This window comes from Hypomesus transpacificus, chromosome 3, assembly GCF_021917145.1.
Source record: "Hypomesus transpacificus isolate Combined female chromosome 3, fHypTra1, whole genome shotgun sequence".
In the NCBI taxonomy this organism is placed as follows: domain Eukaryota; kingdom Metazoa; phylum Chordata; class Actinopteri; order Osmeriformes; family Osmeridae; genus Hypomesus; species Hypomesus transpacificus.
In genome coordinates, this window is record NC_061062.1 from 4,529,712 (window position 1) to 4,550,784 (window position 21,073).

The following is a 21,073-nucleotide window of genomic DNA, read 5'->3' on the forward strand; positions in this document are numbered from 1 at the left end:
TAGATAGTTTGTAGTTGTAAAAGTTGGTGTATGTAGGTTGTAGTTGGCAACAATGCCAGCTGCAAACAATGTTCGAATTTATTTGGACTTCCATCTCGACCTGCCCGTCAGATGTGATGCTTTGATAACTGCCACATGAGCGTATCCCTCCCAGCACGTCCTCGTCATTCGTCTCTCTCAGCCTCCGCAAGGTGTTGAGAGACCGGAGCAGGATAACAGCACGCTTAGGCGGACGCCATTTGGAACAGCGCCCCAATCCCAGGCTCTCGTCCGACGAGGCTGGGTCCCTGTTGTTCCACTTCCCTCAGCTGGGCTCCAGCTATGACTCACGGGTGACGATGACTCGGGGGATGTTGTTCCAGGACCAGCGTGGTGGTGGAACAGCAGCTCACGCTGACTCGGGCCTGGAGCAGAACAGGACCACACAGAGAGAACCCAGCCTGCTTCTGAAGTGAGCCCAAAGGGGAGGGAGGGAGGGAGGGAGGGAGGGAGGGAGGGAGGGAGGGAGGGAGGGAGGGAGGGAGGGAGGGAGGGAGGGAGGAAAGGAGGCAGAGAGAGATGAACTGGTGGAAGCCAGGATGGATGGAGAGAGGGAGGAGGGAGAGAGGGATGGAGAGAGTTATCAGTCCTCAGATGAAGGAAGCGCTCAGCTGGATGTCTGTGTGATCAGAGGCCTGACAGATGCTTTTTCCAGAACAGTCTCCCAGAAGCCTCTGCAGGAACACACAGGCCGGCGGGCCTTTGCTAAAGCGAGGGGGCCAAGGGGGTTGGGGTGGGGAGGGGGGGGAGTTTTGAGTATTGATGTTAATGTCTTCAAAAGTAGGAAAATGTGACTGCAATGGTAAGTGAAGCCTGTCAGTGGAGTGCTCCGGAGTCCAGGAGCACTCTTACATAACGTGTGAGCACAGGTGATGGTCCCCCCCCCACCCATCTACCTCACAGGAAGAGCCACAGTGAATCTGCCCCGTCCTGATTTGCAGTGCTCTGCGTTTCATTACGCTACTGGTCCCAGAGCGGACTGGAAGAGTAGCCCACGGGGGGCTGGGGAGGGACACCCCTCCCCCCCCTCTCCCCTCCCTCCCTCCCTCCTTCCTTCCTTCCCTCCTTCTTCCCTCCCTCCCTCCCTCCCTCCCTTACTGTTACTCTAGGTTGCTAGGAAATCTATTATCTCTTTTTACCCAAGGTTCATTGTGATTATACAATTATAGATATGATATTTACATTTAGCTGACAGCTCTCAGTACAGTTTGTGTTGATTTAGTTTGTTCATTTCCAATTACATTAGGAAATGTTTAATCATTTCTTAACCATCCAGTGTTCTGGGTAAATTGTTTTGGTTTCCAGTCTGTGGTCTGCAGCCTAAAATGATATTATGGTTATTATTATTAGCAGTATTAGTAGTAGTAGTAGTAGTAGTAGTAGTATATGTGCATATAGCGTGAAAGTAAGATGACTCTGGCTTTTCCTTGCTAAGTGCTGGAATGGGCAGAGCAATTACCCCGGGGCTGTTAGGAGAAGGAGCACTGGGAGAGGCACAGTCATTTTCTAACACAAACATCCTGGTCCTAGGCTGAGGCTGCGGCTGAGGCTGGAGATGGGGTCAGGGCTAGAGATGAGGCCAGGGCTGGAGATGAAAACAGGGCTGGAGATGAGGCCAGGGCTGGAGATGAGGACAGGGCTGGAGATGAAAACAGGGCTGGAGATGAAAATAGGGCTGGACATGAGGCCAGGGCTGGAGATGAGGCCAGGGCTGGAGATGAGGCCAGGGCTGGCGATAAAGACAAGGCTGGGGCTGAGGCTGGGCTGGAGATGAAAACAGGGCTGGGGCTGAGGCTGGGCGTGGGGCCAGGGCTGTGGCTGGGGATGGAACTGGGGCTGGAAATGGGGTCAGGGCTGGAGATAACTCTCTGGCAGGGACAGCCAGTTCCAGTCCTGGAGGCTGCATGCCCGCTTGCATGGAGCAGTCTGGAGAGAAACGGATCAGAGTTTGTTTGCTCAATCTGGCTTTAAAGGTTCTGCCAGATGAGCAGCACCTGAACCCCCCCCTCCTCCTTACACACACACACACACACACTCCTACCCCACTCAGTAAATCCTCTCTCTCAAACACAAGCTCCCTCAAAACGTTTGCAGGAACAAGTATTCAGACCTATAAGGGGTTTAGGTAACACTGGAGGAGGTAGATCTTTCAGGAATCAAATGAAAACAATCAACGACGTCAGAGAACTGGGTGTAAAGAGACAGACAGAGAGGGAGACGGAGAGGGAGACAGAGAGGGCGACAGAGAGAGAGAGAGAGAGACAGAGAGAGAGAGAGAGAGAGAGAGAGAGAGAGACAGAAAGAGAAACAGACAGAGAGACAAAGAGGGAGAGGGAGACAGAGGGAGACAGAGAGAGAAATAGAGAGAGAGACAGAGAGAGAGACAGAGAGGGAGACGGAGAGAAAGAGGGAGACAGAGAGGGAGACAGAGAGGGAGACGGAGAGGGAGCAGGACGAGCGGCTTGGAGAGAAGCGTAGAGGTGGAGCTCCGTCCATACCTGCATGCGGTATGAGAGGAGTCTGAAACCAGAGGGGTCTGGAACCAGAGGGGTCTGGAACCAGAGGGGTCTGGAGGAGCCGGAGCAGCTTCAGGGAAGCCTGTCGAGCCGTGACCGCTGTCGAGCCATGGCACCCATCGCAGAGCCATCCAGCCCTGCTTGAAGAGCTGAGCTGTGTGGGAATGGGAGAGAGAGGGAAATGGGGGTTTTGCGTGTGGGAGAATTAAACGTCATTCCAGCTGAAGTAGTAAGCGGACTAAATGACAAACCCAATCCGTTTATTAGTCATTCCAAAGAAGTCTCTCCCTCGTTCTTTTTTATTTGATTTTACATTGGTACTGATCTTGGTGTAATTTCCCCAGCTTGTGCTATTTGCATTCACGACTGAATGGAAATTAGTGTTGGCCCCCCTCCAACACGGTCTAATGAGCAAACAATGGAACTACATCATGTTGGGGTTTGGAGGGAATTATCTTGATTGCAGTAACCCTCCAGTCTCACCTTGGCTGGGGACCTAGGCAGCCAGAGACGTCTGTCAAACAAACCCTCTCTGGTTAGGGCCAGGGCGGGTCTCCTCTCCCCTCTGTGGTGTGTTAAACCGAGAAGAAATAGTCCGAGAAACGAGTAGCTGACGTTTGGCTGGGTTCAGTTTTTGTTATGTTGCTGGACGTGCAGAGCCGTTTAGAGGAGGAGGGGGCCGGAGGTGTATTTGTCACTGTGAGTTTGCACAGTCCCTTCAAGCCTGGCACCAGAGGGGCTTGCCATCAGCACTCTAAAAACAACAGTTCTCTCCCGCCAACCCTCCTGGATAATTAGTGAAATGTTTCACATGCTGCGTCACATCACAGAGGAGATGGAAAAGCCTCCCAGGAAGCAGTCCAAGTCAGGGAAGCTGGAGGGAGGAGAGGGTGGACCTAACAGAGGTGTTGGTCGCCGTAGAGACCTAACGGAGAAGTTGGTCGCCGTAGACGCCACACCTGGAGCATTCTTTTATTCATCCCTGCGTTCGTTCCACGGTGATAAATGGTGTATGTGCTGTAAATCCATTAGAGTTAATGGGTTCCCATTTGTTTATGGGTTAGGCCCCGGAACTAATTTTGAGACTTGAGATAGGAGCAAAAAGAATGTGTACAATTGTATTTTAATGAAAAAGTCCCTTGAATGAGATTCTTAGACAGCGAGTATGTTTATCTTCTTGTTGGAGCATTTCCTGGGAGGGTCGAATTGGCCCTCTAGATGGAATGGACTGTTTCATCTGATCAAAGTATGTCTGGGATTGTCTAAATGGTGATTATTTAAATCTTGCCTGTTTTGAATTGGCTGCCTCCACCCCTCTCTGCTCTCATTAATACTACATTTACATTACATTTAGTCATTTAGCAGACACTCTTATCCAGAGCAAAGTACAGAGACATTCTCCCCGAGGCTAGTAGGGTGAAGTGCCTTGCCCAAGGACACAATGTCATTTTGCACGCCGGGAACCGGCAACCGTCTGATTAATAGCCCGACACCCTAACCGCTCAGCCATCTGACCCATCTAATACTAACATCCCTCCCTGAGGTTGGCACTGCTATAGAGAACATAACCTCTAAACGTTTAGACAGATAGATAGACCTCAGACAGACAGACCTCAGACAGACAGACAGACACATCAAACCTTAAACAGACAGATAGACCTCAGACAGACAGACAGATAGACCTCAGACAGACAAACAGACAGACAGATCCACCGACCTCAGACAGACAGACCTCAGACAGACAGACAGACAGACACATCAAACCTTAAACAGACAGACCGACAGACAGACAGATAGACAGACAGATAGACCTCAGACAGACAAACAGATAGACAGACAGACCTCAGACAGTCAGCACTTTGTCAGTCCGATGTACAGAGAGTTACCAGTGGCTGCTAATAGAACGGCCGAATGTCCGCAAAGTTCAAGACTAAACAGCACCTACCCGAAAGTACACGCACCCTATCCGTCTCGCCCCCCCCTGCCCACCCCCACCCCCCCCTCCTCCACCACCCGCCCCACGTGGGGGTGAGCTGTCACCGCACTGGCCGCAGCAGTCTAGGGAGTTGAACTTGACTCAAACATATGTCTTCAATTTTAATAGCTCTGCGTTCCCCCCAGATGGCCTGGAGGAGAGAAGCTTGCCTGAGAAGCGGCGTTTCATGTAAGAATAATTTGTGTTAAGTAGCCGGCCGATCTGTTTGTTACGCTAGAGCTGACGGTTTGTTTGTGTTTCTTGAGCAGCATGATGGATGGGGCAGGAGTTGATGCTAATTAGGCTAAATTGTAGCGAGGAATGCTGAGGGCTAGCGACGCGCTGCCCAGGCCAGGTTCCATTGTTCCTTCCTCCTCGCACCCGGGACCTAATTGAATGGAGCTTGAGCCCATTCATCATGGTAGTATGACTGGGCTGGGCTGGGCCAAATGGATTGGGCAGGGCTAGGTTGGCCTTGTGCTAGGCTAATCTTGGCTGGTTGAGTGCTAAGCTATGCTAAGTTGGCCTAGTGCTTAGCTAGGCTAGGTCAGTTTAGTGCTAGCCTATGCTTGATTGGCCTTGTGCTTGATGAAGTTAGGTAAGGTTTGACTGAAACATGTCAGGCTGGTGTGGGCTAGACTAGGCTAACCTAGACTAGTCTAGGGCCAGGCTTGGTTGGTTGGTTTGTGCTAGGTAAGATTAAGTCAGCCTGGAGTTAGACTGAAACATTGAATATGAATAAGCGTGGTCAAGGCTTGGCTAGACCAGGCAAAGTTGGGAACATACTGGTCTTGGAGTCAGGAAATACATGTCAAAGAGGCTAAAGGAGGAGGAAGTAAATTGGGGGCGGAGCCAGTACTGGCCATTGATTGGTGGTGATGGAGGGTGTTCTGCTTTTTTCCGACCAATTAAGACGCTGGGCCCGTTGGACACCCTGAGTCCAACAGGCCATGAAATGAATGTTTACTCAGAGACGAGGCCAGGGAAGATTAGCAGCTTCTTAAAGCTGCCTTCCGCCTCTCTGACTGACAGACATGACCAACCGCAATGAGCCTATTATAAACAGTGTCACTGCACGCAAGCTCATGGAAGCCCATGTCATCTGTACCACTGGAGCATTTCCTTCACTGTCAGAAGTTTCTCTCAGTTTCTCCTTCTTAACTGCTGTAATCTGCACAGACCATCATTTTTGTACCTTGATTTATGGGACTTAAGTTATGACGTAGTAATGGAAGGTCAAGTATGTGGTAGTGAGCTGTAGTAATGTGTTAATTGATTGCAGTGTGGGGTACTGTTGTGTAATTGGTACTATAGTGTGTTGCAGTGTAAAATGGGAAGTTTAGCGTGTGGTAGTATAGTGTGCGTGGCAATGTAGTATGCAGTGGTGTTGTAGTGTGGTTTGGTAGTGTAGTTTGGTAGTGAAGTGTGTACCATGATTGTGTAGTTTGAAAGTGTAACGTGTAGTATGGTAGTGTGTCCTAGCGTAGTGTGTAGTATGGTAGTGTGTAGTTTGGTAGTGTAGTGTGTCCTTGTGTAGTTTGTTGTATGGTAGCGTAGTGTGTGTCCTAGCGTAGTGTGTAGTATGTTAGTGTAGTGTGTGTCCTATTATAGTGTGTAGTATGGTAGTGTAATGTGTGTCCCAGCGTATTGTGTATTATGGCAGTGTAGTGTGTAGTATGGTAGTGTAGTGTATGTGCTAGCGTAGTGTGTAGTATGATAGTGTACTATGGTAGCGTACTGTGTGTCCTAGCGTAGTGTGTAGTAGGGCTGCAACGATTAGTCGACATTATCGACAACGTCGACAATAAAAAATTGTCGACAAATGTTTCAGTTGTCGACAAATCGTTTGATCTCATAGGACCAATTTTGAGTGCCTGCAATAACGTGATTTGACCAGTGCGGCGCTGTAGTGCTATACTAATGCAGCCCTCCCGCATGCTATCCAATAGATAGAAGAAAACAGTGCTAAAATGTCCGCGTGCAAACGGAGCAGAATAAGTTGCGTCACTAAAAATACTGTCATCTGTAATGCGTGCAAGGCAGGAACTTGCTTTCCATGGGAGCACAACGTGAATGCTGGAACATTTAAAAAGGACACATCCAGGCACGAGAGGTGATGTTAACGGTGAGAAGTGAGTGTGCTCCAGGGACTAAGCAAGATGGCCAGTTAGAGACACCAGTTGATAAAAACGCATTACACAGTATTTCACGCATACTAACACCGTAGCAACATGTCCAAAGACAGCAGTTAATAATGCATTACAGACATGAAGCTAGGAATGTAAACAAATCTCTTACTTTAGGCACCAGCATTAAGAGCTTCATTTGTAAGACAACAGGGTTATGTTCAATGAAAAACAGTGAATAATTGGACAAAAAGAGATTGGCCTTTTCAGTTGGCTCAAAATGCAATACAAATATTTTTTTCAAAAGCTGAAGTGATTTCCTAGTTTTATTTATTAGTTAGAATAAGTATAACTCAACCTTTTAACACATTACAAAAGCTTAAGAATCATTCAAAGCCTACAGATTAATCAGTGAAAAAATTGATGATTAGTCGACTAACAATAATTGTTAGTCGACTAATGTGTAGTGTGTAAGTATGGTAGCGTAGTGTGTATAATGGTATCGTAGTGTGTATTATGGTAGCGTAGTGTTTAGTAGGGATGGGCATAATTAATCGACGATCGATTATCGATCGTTAAGAATTTAGTCGATAACATTATTTGTTCATCGATAAAACTAATGCGTGTTCTGTTGCGTAGTGTGAGTCTTGAAGGATTGCAATGGATTTCGCTATGTGGCAGCAATTAAACATTTTACCAAATGAAGCCAATGTTTGGAAAAAAACGCCACAGGCCCACTCAATAACCGGCGAGTTTCCATGTAGCTATTTCAAAAGTAAATATGAAGAGGTCACGGCGAAGTGTAGCGTGAGACTATATAGACTAAAAAATTACTTTTTTCACTGCCAACACTGCAAAGCTGAGTATAAATACAACTCCTCCACGACTCAAATGATGTACCACTTGAAGAACGTACATCCGACCCTGGTTAGTGGCGGTGCATCCTGCTCTTGGTGCTAGCACGGAGGAGCTGCGAGTGCGATGCACAACGAGCAGAGAAAATTACCCAACGGATCTGTAAGTCCATCGAGATGGATATGCTACCCTTAAGTATTGTTGAGGGCGAAGGTTTTTATGAAGCTCTGTTAATTAGCCGGAAAAAAAACGAGGGTCAGTTGAGTTTGAACACAGCTTCTAGCTGTCGGCTCCGCTTCTAGGAGTTACAGAAATAGTTGTTTTTGTTGTAATACCTAGTAAGGGGTCCCATTATCGTCCACCTAGTTCTCGACGCTCGTTAGCAATGTTACCAAAATGTCGTTATAATACAAATTAAAAACGTTAGGCCTATGTCACAGCATTATACTTTAATATATAGATACACACCTATATTATAACATTCCGGTATTGAAATCCAATCCGGATATGCCTAGAAATGTTACTTTCCTGATTTTAGCAGTTAGCCAGGGGGTCCCATTATCGTCCACCCAACCACTTTCAATGGAGAATTGTCAGTTTGACGCTGCGGAAGGCAGATGCTACACATACGGTTTGAGAGCGTATTTACATACTCAAATCTCGAAGTAAGAAGCTGTCATTTGGTGTGCAGCAATATAAGATGTGTACATATCGATGAGTTACTTTCTTTCGTTGCTGCTGCATATCTTCTTTAAGAAATTAACGGAAGAAACGGTTGTGGACGATAATGGGGCCCCGAACGTTGGAGATTTAGAGTGGACGATAATAGGGCCCTTTACACTACAGATCTCAATGCGGAAACACGCTGTTTTTTCTATTTTCACTGCATTTTAATATAGCCTATAAATTGTGAATTTTAATATAAAATTTTTAATGATTAATCGAAAATCGATCGTTAATTCTCCCGACGATCGATTAAGACAATTTAGTCGAATGCCCATCCCTAGTGTGTAGTATGGAAGGGTAGTGTATAGTATGGTAGTGTAGTGTGTAGTATAGTGTGTACAGCCTTCAGGGTGTCTGTCAGTGTCGCTCATCTTCATTTGTTTTTGTTTGGTTTCTTTAATCGTTTCTTTCCCCTCGTTTGCTGTTTTCCTGCTGCAGGAACTGCTGGAAAAGCGTGAGGAAATGACTTCCACAAATACTGAGACCGTGCCAGGCACCGACACACAAACACACCTCCCACCCAGAGCACACACACGTACCCCCCCCACACACACACACACCCACAACTCCCACCCAAAGCACACACACATGCCCCCCCCCCACACACACACACACGCACACACACATTGGTCCAGCTCAGAAGGAGAGAGGTTGCTTATTCTCCTGTGATTGTATTGTCGTTGTGGGACCCACGTAACCAAACATGTGTGCAGGCCCCACCTAGAACCCCTCCCAGAAGGACCCCCCCCAGCTCAGAGTAGCGCTGGCTAGTGTTCTCCCTGCCCGCCACCCTGGCAGGTTCCACTGAACCTGACCACACCTCACGGCTGACCCCCTCCCCAACCCATCACTCCCCCTGTCCTTCCCTCCCTCCCTCCCTACCCACCCCACCTCCCTCCAACATCCCTCCCCCTCCCTACCTACCTACCCACTCCACCTCCCTCCCACCCCCGCCCCTCTCCCCCATCACTCTCACCCCCCTCCCCCACCTGCCACTCTTGCCCCACCCCTCCCATCACTCCCCTCTCCCTCTCCTGTCCCTCCTTCCTTCACTCCCTCCACCCCCCCACCCCCCCCCATCCCAGCATGTTTGCAACACCCTCCCTGGAAACACACCCTGCGCGGCATCTGCTAGTCGTTAACCTTAAACACGCAGAATACAACAGTGTTGTAAACAACATGGCATCGCTGTGATCCCGGGGAAGGGAAGTGTGAAGGCTGGGCTAACAGAGAGCCGGGCCGGGCCACGCTGGGGGTAGACAGCCTTGCATGTTCAGGCTCACGCGGCAACCCACCACGGCAACATGCCACGGCAACATGCCAGGGACAGGGATTGGGTCTCTTGTCTGTCAGACTAGTTCAGGATGAGTAGCACACCACTTAGAGAATGTAGACTTAGTGCAGCCCTCTCGTCTGGAGAACTCCCAGCCCCGCCGTCCGCTGGCAGGGAGATAGAAAGAACCAGAGTTATTCTGCCGACTGAGATCCGTTCCGTTTGACATGGCATGACATTTTATTCATTTCTCGGACGCTTAAATGAACCAAAGGAACGTAAAATGTCATTTGTTCATCGCTGGGCATGGTTGATGAACGTACGCTGTCGTTTGGGATGAGGGGAGGGCTTTTCCGGGGCTGGTTGCAGGCTAAGGGGAGGGGGAGGGGGGCTGTTTGGGGTAGAGAGAGGGGACGAGGAAGAGGAAGTGAGTTAGCCTCGGATGGGCGAGAGTGTAACCTGATCATGATTGAGTTAGGGAAAAGGAGAGGGGAGCCTGGGGCTGTCATTTAGACAAGTGTGTGTGTGGCTCAGTGTGTTTCGGTCTGTCTGTGTTTGTGCGCGTAGGCGTACGTGTGTCTGTCTGTGTGTGTGTCTCTTTGTGTGTGTATGTGTACATGGCGGTCTTGCCATGCCAGGCTGTTAGTAGGGAGAGATTGTGATAGAGTTACCGCTCGCCTAAACGTCTTGTCATGTTGTGTATACACGGACACAGTGTTAGTCTGTGTGCAGGCTGACTGGTGCCTCACATATTCGTTTCTGGGTCAACCTTCCATGTTCCATCTGCGCACGTTTATTTCAATGCAAAACAAAGGAACCCTATGAATGAAATGAAATTCGATTTTTTTGTCAGAGAGGGGAACAAAATCGAATTCATCCTCAATTCTTTTTCAATTTGCCAGTTTCATGGTTCAGGTGAAAATGGATTTGAAAGTGTAGTATCTCCCTGTAATAACATGTCATGTCATGACAAGGATTTCCTTTATGTCTTTTTCACAATAGGGAGCTAGGCTTATGTTCCCCATGACTGGACCTCTCTCACTCTCTCTCTTCCTCCTCCCCCCCCCTCTCTCTCTCCCTCTCTGTCTCACTCTCTCTCTCTCTGCCCCCCCCCCCCCTCTCTCTCTCTCTCTCTCTCTCTCTCTCTCTCTCTCTCTCACACTCTCTCTCTCTCTCTCTCTCTCTCTCTCACACTCTCTCTCTTCCTCCCCTCTCTCTATCTATCTCTCTCTGTCTCTCTCTCTCTGTCTCTCCCTCTCTCTGGCTCTCGGACTGCCACTCTCCTTCCGTCAGTCTCTCCCTTTCTCTCCTCTCTCCTCTGAATTTCTATCGCTCTCTCGTCACTTTCTGGTCTCCGCCTCGTCTCTCTCTGTCTCTCCTCTCTCTCCTCCCTCCAACTTTCCCAGTGTGTGAGGTGCTGTTTAAACTGTGGGAAAGCGCTCCGCAGAGCCACGGCAGGAGACAGTCTCGCACTGCACCGGCGCTAAGCAGAAGCAGATGTTATCAAGTTTACAGAAATCAGAACATTATTTTCCTGTTTCCATTGCATTCTTCTAAACACTTAGCGAACACGCTTTGAAGTCACCCAAGAAATCTAGTCTGCTGGAGGAACGATAGGATCTCTCACCCCCCCCCCCCCCTCCCCCCCGAGCATCAGGGGGAGAGGGAGGGGGGGGGGGGGGGGGGGGAGGAGGGAGAGAGGAGGAGAAGGGGAAGGGACTGATTGGGACAGGGGAGATTTTCCTGTCTGTGACTGGGATGTTCTGGTCGGCGTAGCCACTCAACACAACTCAATGTCGAATCCCAGGCTGATTTGCCTCAAAGACTCTCCAGAACCACGCCACAGCGCTGAGCCAAACAACGCGCGTGTCGCCACGGAGACGAGCGCACGCGCGTGCGTTGGCCCTAACGGCTGTGAATGCGATGGTAGCGAGAGATAACCGGACCACAGGCGGTGTGTGGCACGGCCCTTTAGCCCACATCAGGACCCACTGTAAACACAGACCGACACGGTTCCCATGCACAATACTGCTGTATCCTACTCGCACTGTGACTGGAGTGAGGGATAATGCCGAGATTTGGAGCGTTAGCCAGCATTCTCCCCGGTTCCCTCGACTCCTCTGACTCGCCCTCGAATGGACGACAGCTTGTCACGGGCCGCACATCTGAAACGGGTTTGAAGGGGCCTCTGGTCCCTCCGGGATGCACTGGACTTCAATGTCACCGGGCCACTTGGTTTGGATTTGACTGTGCAAATCCCTCTTATGACCCTGTCCTGTGTGGGCCGCAAGGCACCCCTGTCTGTCCGCTGAACTCTCCGCCTCCCTTCGGCCTCTTGTCGGACTGGAGCGTGGCCTGGCACGTGAAGCACACACACACCTCACACACACACACACTCCACGCACCACACACACATGCCACTCACCCCACACAGCACACACATACGGCACACACACTACACACACGCACACACCATACACCAGGGCTTCCACTACAAGACAGGACCTCACAGGACAGACACAGCACTGTACTTCCTGCTCTGCCAACAACCCTCCCCCCCCCCCACCCCCTCCGAAGGCTCGGCAGGCAGTTCTGCTCCCTGCATAACTCAATACAGAGTCTGACAATCAGAGAGGGAGGGAGATAGGGGGAGAGAGAGGGAGGGAGGGAAGGAGAGAGTTAGGGAGAGAAAGAGGGGGAGAGAAGGAGGGGGGGGGGACAGAGGTTGAGGGAGGGAGGGAGGGAGGGAGGGAGGGAGGGAGGGAGGGAGGGAGGGAGGGAGGGAGGGGGAAAGCAGATAGGTTGGACAGGTTTACCCCTAAGCTACGTCGCCACAGTATACAGGCTATAGAAGTCAGAGCAGGATGCCCAATCATGATCAAAGTTGCCAGGTTTGAGGAGCACTAAGCCCCTTTTTGGGAGCCAAAACGTTATTCTTTTTAGAGGGGGGTCCATGTGGATGTGTGCATCAGGAGTTGGCTGACAGGGGCGGGACGATGAATAAAGTGAGAACTGGAGGCATTTCCACCCCGGCGAGACCCTGCGTCTTTGTTTGGATAGCTTCTCCTCTCGCTCCTCTGTTGTCATTGGCCGCTCGGTTGGTGATGCCGAAGCACTGGAAAACGGCTGGTGTGAATTTTACTGGAGGACAGGGAACACAGGTCATAAAACCCTCCGACGTTTTCCATCAGGAGAGGGCTGCCCCCACCCGCAGATGGAGGGGAGGGGGGGTGGAGGATGGGAGGAAGGGGGGGAGAGAGAGGTGAGTGGGTGGGAGAAGATGGGAGGGAAAGAGAGGGAGGGAGTAGAGATGGAGGGAAAGAGGGGAGGCTGGGTGAAGATGAGAAGAGGGAAAGAGAGAGGGGGAGAGAGGGGACAGTGGGTTGAGGATGGGATGGGGAAAGAGAGAGATGGAGGGAGAGAAGAGGGTTTGTGGGTGGGTGAGGATGGGATGGGGGAAAGAGAGACGGAGGGAGAGAAAGAGGAGATGGAGTGAGAAGGGGAACAGAGAGCTGGCGAGTGGGCGAGGATGAGGAGAGGGATGAGAATGGAGCGCTTAGGGAGAGAGGGAGAGGATGAGAGTTACGGGGGCAGTAGGGGGGGTAAGACAAGGGGAAGGAGGGGTGAGAGGGAGAAAGGAAGGGGAGGCTACACCGGGCCAGTGGATGACCTAAACAAACGAGGAGAGAGAAAGAGAGGGGGGGGGGGGGGACGACAGATGGGCATATTTGAACTCCAAGCACCATAAAATAACACTGCCGGCTCATGACATCATGACCTGGACATTTTTCAGAACGTCCATGAATTGCGTTGTGGTGAGGGGGGCTGAGGTGGCCCCAGGAGACCCTGAGACAACAGCAGGCTGTCTCTGGAGGTCTGGGAGATCGACCCCTCCTGCAGACCTGCAGCATTCACGCCACATGACCAGCCCTCCATCCCTCTCCCCATCCCTCCCTCTGTCTCTCTCCATCCCTCCTTTCCAGCCCGCCCTCTGCCCATCTCTCTCGCTCTCTCCATCCCTCGTTCTCTCCATCTCTCTGTCCCTCCTGCTCTCCATCCCTCCCTCTCGTTCTTTGTCCCTCCATCCCTCCCAGCCTGCATCATTCAGCGGCCACATGGCCAGCTCCCAATCCCTCTCACCCTCCCTCTCTCCGTCTCTCCCTCCCTCTCGTCCTCCATCCTCACCACTCGGCGGTGGGCGGGTGGTTGCCCGTGTCCTGGCTCTGGTGACCGTAGGTACAGAGGGGGGTCTGGTGAGTTATTGGGGGGTCCTCCAGCAGGGCGTGTTGGGATGGGGCAGCAGGGGTCAGCTTGACCGCTGAGCTGATCAGGCCCAGCGGAAGAGGGAGGGGTCATGACTTCCCCCGTGGGGGGGGGGGTCTGCTTGTGTTTTCCTACGTGTGTTAGTGTGCGTGTGTGTGTGTGTCTGCGCGTGTGTGTGTACGTGTCAGTCGGAGGAAGCTTTTTCCGCTGCGTGCTGTTTTCCAGGGCGAAGCGGGGCGGGCGGAGGGTGAAGGATGACCCAGGAGGAGGAGAGGCGAGCCGTGAAAGTTTAAGTCAATATGGAGGAGAGAAATTCGCTGGTGGTCTGGGACTTCTGCCTGCTGGGCTTTCACTCTCCTCTGACCCTGTTTACCCAAGCCCCGGGCACGGGTGAACACTGTAGTACACTACAGTATAGTACAGAAAAGCATAGTACAGCACAGTATTGCATAGTCTTGTACAATATCGTTTGGTATAGTATAGTAAAGTAGAACATATCAAAGAATTGTCTTTTACCAAAGCGCCTTAGTTCTTTTCCATAGCCTGTACAATACATGTATAATGAAACAGATGAATGCCTATACCATGTACATATTATGTTGTATTATAGTGTAATATAGTTGAGTTTATAGTAGTACAGCACAGTATCATTGTAGTGTAGTGTTGTGTAGTAAAATATAGTAGGCAGTATAGTATGTAGTAGTGTAGTGTGTAAACATATGCTATTGTAAAAGCCTTCAAAACTGTTGGAATACAACGTGAACTCAGAGTTCAACAGAGGGAACTTGCGTAGTTACATACTGAGTGAACTTGCGTAGGTACACACCGAGTGAATGATTTCAATTGTGGGTAGCAGACGGTGTTCTCCTCTGTTTCCCAACCATCCATAAGCAGGTCATTGGATTGAAACCCGCAGCGCTGGTTAAGAACAACAGGAATTCCTATATTAGGCTTGTGAAATCTGGACACTGATTGGCTCATGAGATCGGTGTTCTGGAAGGCGGAGCAGGTGTGTGATGACGCCTGCTGAATCCGACCCAACTGCATGACATGTTTTCTATTATGGTCTGGCCTGTGTGTCTTGGCTTCCTGCTGCCTGCGCACTGATTATCTCCCACGGTAACTCAGGACAGATTGAGAATCGGAACGGTGCTTCTGTCAGATAGCCCTTCTGCTCTCTCTGCGGAATACCCGGCTCATCTCTGGCCAAACAGTGGGTTGCACAGGTCGAGGCACAAACTGTCAATTCATTAGTGTTTTAAAAGTAACCAAACACCATTTTATTTGATAGAAATACATTTCGCAAACCATGTGGGTAATGTACTGCTAAACTCATCAATCCTGATCTATGGTCTGGTCAAATCTTTGCAAAAGTCTTGTTTGGGCTTGGTTCCAGGGAGCGCTGGGCTATGGATAGCTGGGCTAGGGAGGGCTGGGCTAGGTAAAGCTGGGCCAGGCAGAGCTGGGCTAGGTAGAGCTGGGCTAGGTAGGGCTGGGCTAGGTAGAGCTGGGCTAGGTAGAGCTGGGCTAGGTAGGGCTGGGCTAGGTAGGGCTGGGATAGGTAGAGCTGGGCTAGGTAGAGCTAGTCATAGGTAAGGCTGGGCTTGGTAGAGCTAGTCATAGGTAAGGCTGGGCTAGTGTTTACCCGCAGGCTGGTGTGAGGTGTTCCAGGGCTAGTCCCAGCAGAGTGCTGGACTCTAGCGCAGGGGCCTGCCCTCCCGATAGAGGCCCTGAGAGCCGTGCTCTAAATCTGATGCTTTATGTTCGAGGAGAAGAATGGTCGAATAACAGAGCGTGCACTTTGTTCACCCCAGTCTGCAGTAAAAGCCAAGGAAATACAGAGTGAAACAGTTTAACTCTGGGTCGTAAATATGTGTTTGGTCTCTCTACTCTCTCTCTTTTTCTCTTTCTCGTTCCCCCCCCCCACCCCTCCTCCCTGTTCTTCGCCTTCCATCTTGCTTCCTGTGATGCTCACATTGCATCTTAACACTAGATGGAGTTTTTTTACTTATATTTCGGTTTCTCTGTGTGTGTGTGTGTGTGTGTGAGAGTGTGTGTACAGACTATGTTTTGTTGGCGCAATACACGTTTACGTTATTTTTCCTTTTCCCCCAAACACCCACACACTCGGATAAGCTCGTGGGAGCGTGCGCGTGTGTGGTTTGTGTGCGAGCTCGCGCGCGGACCCCGTCTTGTTTTCCGGGCCTATGAGAGTCCCTACCCTAACCACAGCAGGGTAATAATCACTTAACCCAAATCAGAGGCAATCAGGGGCACACAGACTGCAGCTGGGAGGGGCCCGGCCGCACCCGGGGCCGGGCCCTGCACTGATGACGACGACGACGAGGAAGAGGAGGAGGAAGAGAGGAGGCCTTTGTAGTACCAGCGGCCTGGTGAAGAGCTGCTTCCGCCGGTCAGAAGAACAGGGGCAGAGAAGCTCTGCAGCAGATCGAGGCTTCCCAAGAACGGGCCTCCTCTCCCTGTGCTGTGTGGCAGCACCCTCTTCCCCTTCCATCTTGCTTCCTGTGATGCTCACATTGCATCTTAACACTAGATGGAGTTTTTTTACTTATATTTCGGTTTCTCTGTGTGTGTGTGTGTGTGTGTGTGTACGCCTGTCTTTCCACAGTATGTCCTCCAAACTTGCACGCGTGTGGCACATGTGGGCGCCTCTGTGTATGTGTGTGAGTGCTTGTGTGTGTGTGTGTACGTCTGTAACTGTGTGTGCGTGTGTATGTATGTGTGTGTGTGTGCTAGGGTTAACCCTAACCCTATGCCAGCCCAGACCTCCAGCATGCCAGCCCAGACCTCCAGCATGCCAGCCCAGACCTCCAGCATGCCAGCCCAGACCTCCAGTACATCAGCCCAGACCTCCAGCATGCCAGCCCAGACCTCCAGCAGGCTAGCCCAGACCTCCAGCAGGCCAGCCCAGACCTCCAGCAGACTAGCCCAGACCTCCAGCAGGCTAGCCCAGACCTCCAGCATGCCAGCCCAGACCTCCAGCAGGCCAGCCCAGACCTCCAGCATGCCAGCCCAGACCTCCAGTACATCAGCCAAGACCTCCAGTATGCCAGCCCAGACCTCCAGCAGGCCAGCCCAGACCTCCAGTACATCAGCCCAGACCTCCAGCATGCCAGCCCAGACCTCCAGTACATCAGCCCAGACCTCCAGCATGCCAGCCCAGACCTCCAGCATGCCAGCCCAGACCTCCAGCATGCCAGCCCAGACCTCCAGTACATCAGCCCAGACCTCCAGCATGCCAGCCCAGACCTCCAGCAGGCTAGCCCAGACCTCCAGCAGGCCAGCCCAGACCTCCAGCAGACTAGCCCAGACCTCCAGCAGGCTAGCCCAGACCTCCAGCATGCCAGCCCAGACCTCCAGCAGGCCAGCCCAGACCTCCAGCATGCCAGCCCAGACCTCCAGTACATCAGCCAAGACCTCCAGTATGCCAGCCCAGACCTCCAGCAGGCCAGCCCAGACCTCCAGTACATCAGCCCAGACCTCCAGCATGCCAGCCCAGACCTCCAGTACATCAGCCCAGACCTCCAGCATGCCAGCCCAGACCTCCAGCATGCCAGCCCAGACCTCCAGTACATCAGCCCAGACCTCCAGCAGGCCAGCCCAGACCTCCAGCATGCCAGCTCAGATTTTTGCTCCTTCAGCCCTGCAGCCCTTTCCTCACTGGGCCTGCTGCTACCAATCAACTGATGGCTGCAGCAATCCTGTATCAGGAAGAGAAATCTCTGATTTCTTCTGCGTGTGGGATCATGTGTATGTGTGTGTGGCTTGGTATGTGTGTGTTTGGGTTGGGGTGTGTGAGTGAGTGCATGTTATGAGGCGTGTGTGTGTGTGAACGTGGGAGTGAATGTGTATGTGTGTGTGTTCTCTGTGCGTGTGTGTGTGAATGTGTGTGTGTGTGTGGTTGCCTCTCTCCTTTTCGTAGTTTACCTCAGCATCTGACATTCATTTAGAGTGAAAGACAAACACACTGATGAAAATGGCTGCGACCTCAGGATCTCCTCTCTCCCTGTCTGCCTCCCTCTCTCTCTCTCTTCCTCCATCTCTCTCGCTGTCTCTCTCTCTCTTTCTTTCCTTACCCCTCTGTCCCTGTACATCCTCTTTCTCTCCTTACCTCCTTCTTTCTCTTGCTCCCCCTCTCTCTCCTTACCCCTCTCTCTCCCTCCCTCTCCTCACCCCACTCTCTGTACTTTCCTCTCGCTCTCTCGACCTCCCTCTCTCTTTGTACATCCCTCTTTCTCTCTCCCTCCCCTCCCCCTCTCTCTCCCCTTACCCCTCTTTCTCCCTCTCTCCTTCCTTCCTCCTTTCCCCCCTCTCTCCCTCTCTCTCTCCCTTCCTCTCGCTCTCTCCCTCTCTCTCTCCCTCTCTCTCCCTTCCTCTCTCTCCTCCCTCCCTCTCTTTCTCCCCCTTTCCTTCACCCTCTTTCTGTCTGGGAGGGAGGGAGGGGACCATTACTACACTTTTGTATACTTCCACTGAAAGGTATTTAGAACCTTAAACCTCCCAGGGCACATGGGACCTATTTCACAAACGGGACCTGCACAATTGAATTGAACTTTGTTTAAAAGCACAGCAGTGCAGTCTCGTTGATGTCTGCATGTTAGTATCTGTGTGTCGTGTTCCTTTTTGTCTCGTTTAAAAGTACCTCATTGTAGGTCCCCATAGAGAAACGTCTGGGTTCAATATCAGGGTCATATGCTTCTAGAACCTTCTAATCCTTTTTGGGTCTGTGCTGAAGGGTAGGAGCTACACTCCACATCAATGAGGGGGACCTGTCCACACTGCCAGTGACCCACAACCCTCCAAATCCTCTCTCACACTCACTAATGGAGGATCACACACTCATATGTATGCAGACTCTCTCTCCCAGATCGCTCAGTTATCAAACTTAAACACATACACATACACACACACACACACAAGGGTGTGCACATGCACATTTTGACAAAAGAGTGTGTGAGAGTGTAAATGTGTGACTGTGTAAGTGTATATTTACATTTATATTTTGTCATTTAGCAGACGCTCTTATCCAGAGCGACTTACAGTAAGTACAGGGACATTCCCCGGTGCAAGTAGGGTGAAGTGCCTTGCCCAGGGACACAACATCATTTTGCACGGCCGGGAATCGAACCAGCAACCTTCTGATTACTAGCCCGATTCCCTAACCGCTCAGCCACCTGACTCCCAGGTGTGTTTAAGTGTGAGTCTGTGTGTGTGAGAGTGTGTGTGTGTGTGTGTGGGTATACGAGAGAGAGAGAGTGTGTAAATGTGTGAGTGAGTGTATTTGTGTGTGTGGGAGTGTGTGTGAAAGTGTGTGTGTGTAAGTGTGTAAGTTCGAGTCTGTGTGCGTGAGAGTGTGTGCGAGAGTGTGTAAATGTGTGAGTGTATATATGTGTGAGTCTGTGTGTGTGTGTGAGTGTTTAAATGTGTGAGTGTGTGTGTGTGTATACATGTGTGTGTGTGAGAGTGTGAGTGTGTAAGTTTGTGTAAGTGTAAGTGTATATGTGTGTAAGTGTGAGTCTTTGTGTGTGAGAGTGTGCGTGTGAGAGTGTGTAAATGTGTGAGTGTGTGTAAGTGTGTGTAAGCGTGAGAGTGTGTATGGAGGGGGGTTACCTGTCTTCCCTCCTGAGCTGCAGTTTTGATCAGATAATGGGTGCAGTTCCCCGGGGTGTTCCGAAGCACCTGACCCCCTCACCGGAGCCGTGAGGAGGCCAGGCGGGTGAGGGCAGGCTCAGGGTCTGTTGACTTAAGCGTTGAGCCTCGACCATCCATCATGTGCTGGTGACGGGGGGAGGCCTGAACCCTGCTGTCCTCCCCCTTCACACCCCTAGTGCAGCCCTGTCCGCACATGCACAGACCTGCTCCCTCTCAAAGAAAGCCAAACACCAGAGCCCACTCGCTGGTATTCCCCCTCTTGTCACCCTCGCCCGAGCGCCTTTTCAAACTCGCTTTCTCTCTCGTGCGCGCGAACGCTCTCAGTCCTCGGATGACGTTTGGCCTCCTCTTTTGGCTCGGTCTTTCTCTCTTCACTCTCTCGGTTGCACTCACAATCTTTCTCTCCCTGTCTTTCTTAGTTCTGTCTCAGCAGCTCACACAATTCTCCTTCTTTCTTTCATTCTTTCTTTCCTCCGTTCTCTTTTGCGTTCCCTTGTTCTCACCCTCTCCCCACTTTCCGTTTCCCCCCCAAAGACAAGGAAACAGCTAAGTCCTTCCTTCCTCCTCCCCCCTCCTCCCCGTTCTCCTGCGCCGCTGAGGTAATTATATTTAATCATACGCGGTCGTCCTAATCAGGGCTGGTCGTGATGATGCCATCTGCGGGGGTTTAAGGTTCACCACCCTAGTCAGAGCCATGCCCGGCGGGCACGGGACCGCGGACCACCTGGGCGATCCTCCCGCACTCCTCCTCTCCCTCCCTCTGCTCTACCCATCCATCCCTCTTTCCCCTCCGCCGACTATCCATCGCTTCAATGTTTCCATCTCTCTCGGTCTCGCTCTCCCACTCTCTCCTGGAATCCTGCGTGCTGACCAGAGTGTGTGTGCGCGTGTGTGTGTGTGGGAGGGACTTTGGTGGGAAAGGGGCTCATGGGAGAGTGAGTTTGAGTTAGCATGACAAACGTTAAACATTATTGGAACATAATTACTCAACAAAATAAACCGAATGGTTAATAATTTCGAGGAAATCTTTGTATTTGTTTTTTTACACCATCGACCATCCACGTGCAGTTGGTGGGATGTGTGCGAGAGCCTGTGCCTGTGTGTAAGTGTGTTTGTGTGTGTGTCTAGCGTTTTAGCAGAAGTCCCGGATGATCTGGACAGTTAAGACCAGCTGACCAGCCCACCCACTTTGGATGAGTGTGTGCCTTCGTGTACCTTCTCCCTGTGGACCTTAAAGGCCAGCGCCCGTGTGTGTTGGAGAGAGAGAGGGAAGGGAGAGAGGGAGAGAGGGGAAGAGGGAGAGAGGGGGTGGGAAAGACACAGGAGAAGGGACGGAGAGGAAGGGCGAGAGAGCTTGAGAGAGAGAGAAGAAAGCAGAGGCCCTCTCTCCTGCTCCTCTCGTTTTCCCCAGTGAAAGGCGACATTATAACTGATTTCCATGACCTCAGGCCAGGGCCTTGGTTACCTTAGGCCTGTGTGTGTGCGCGCGTACGTACGTGTGTGTGTATATACCCTTGTCCCTGCGTGCGTGTGTCTGCAAGCATTTGTGCCTTTTGTGTTCTTACATATGTGTTTGTGTGTGTGCTCATCTGTGTGTGTGTGTGTGGGTGTTATTGCTGCTTTCCAT

At 51.3% G+C, this 21,073-nt stretch overlaps 1 protein-coding gene and 1 long non-coding RNA gene across 4 annotated transcripts in view; one reads left to right on the top strand and one right to left on the bottom strand.

Annotated features, from left to right (window-relative positions):
• The window catches only part of slc25a21 (solute carrier family 25 member 21), an 80,082-nt gene that overhangs the window by 8,441 nt on the left and 50,568 nt on the right, over positions 1–21,073 (top strand). Inside the window, exon 1 of one of the 3 annotated variants that reach the window (XM_047018147.1) lies at positions 4,637–4,719. The exons of the other annotated variants lie outside the window; for them this stretch is intronic. Within the exon in view, the coding sequence (XP_046874103.1) occupies positions 4,641–4,719 (79 nt within the window). The 5' untranslated portion in view covers positions 4,637–4,640. Of the gene's footprint in view, positions 1–4,636; positions 4,720–21,073 lie in introns of those variants that run through there. 3 annotated transcript variants of the gene reach the window in all.
• Positions 546–20,681, bottom strand: LOC124466375. The gene is made up of 3 exons (XR_006955930.1): positions 19,405–20,681; positions 2,538–2,709; positions 546–1,965 (listed from the first exon to the last, which is right to left on the bottom strand). It is a non-coding gene; the product is annotated as an uncharacterized LOC124466375 (long non-coding RNA).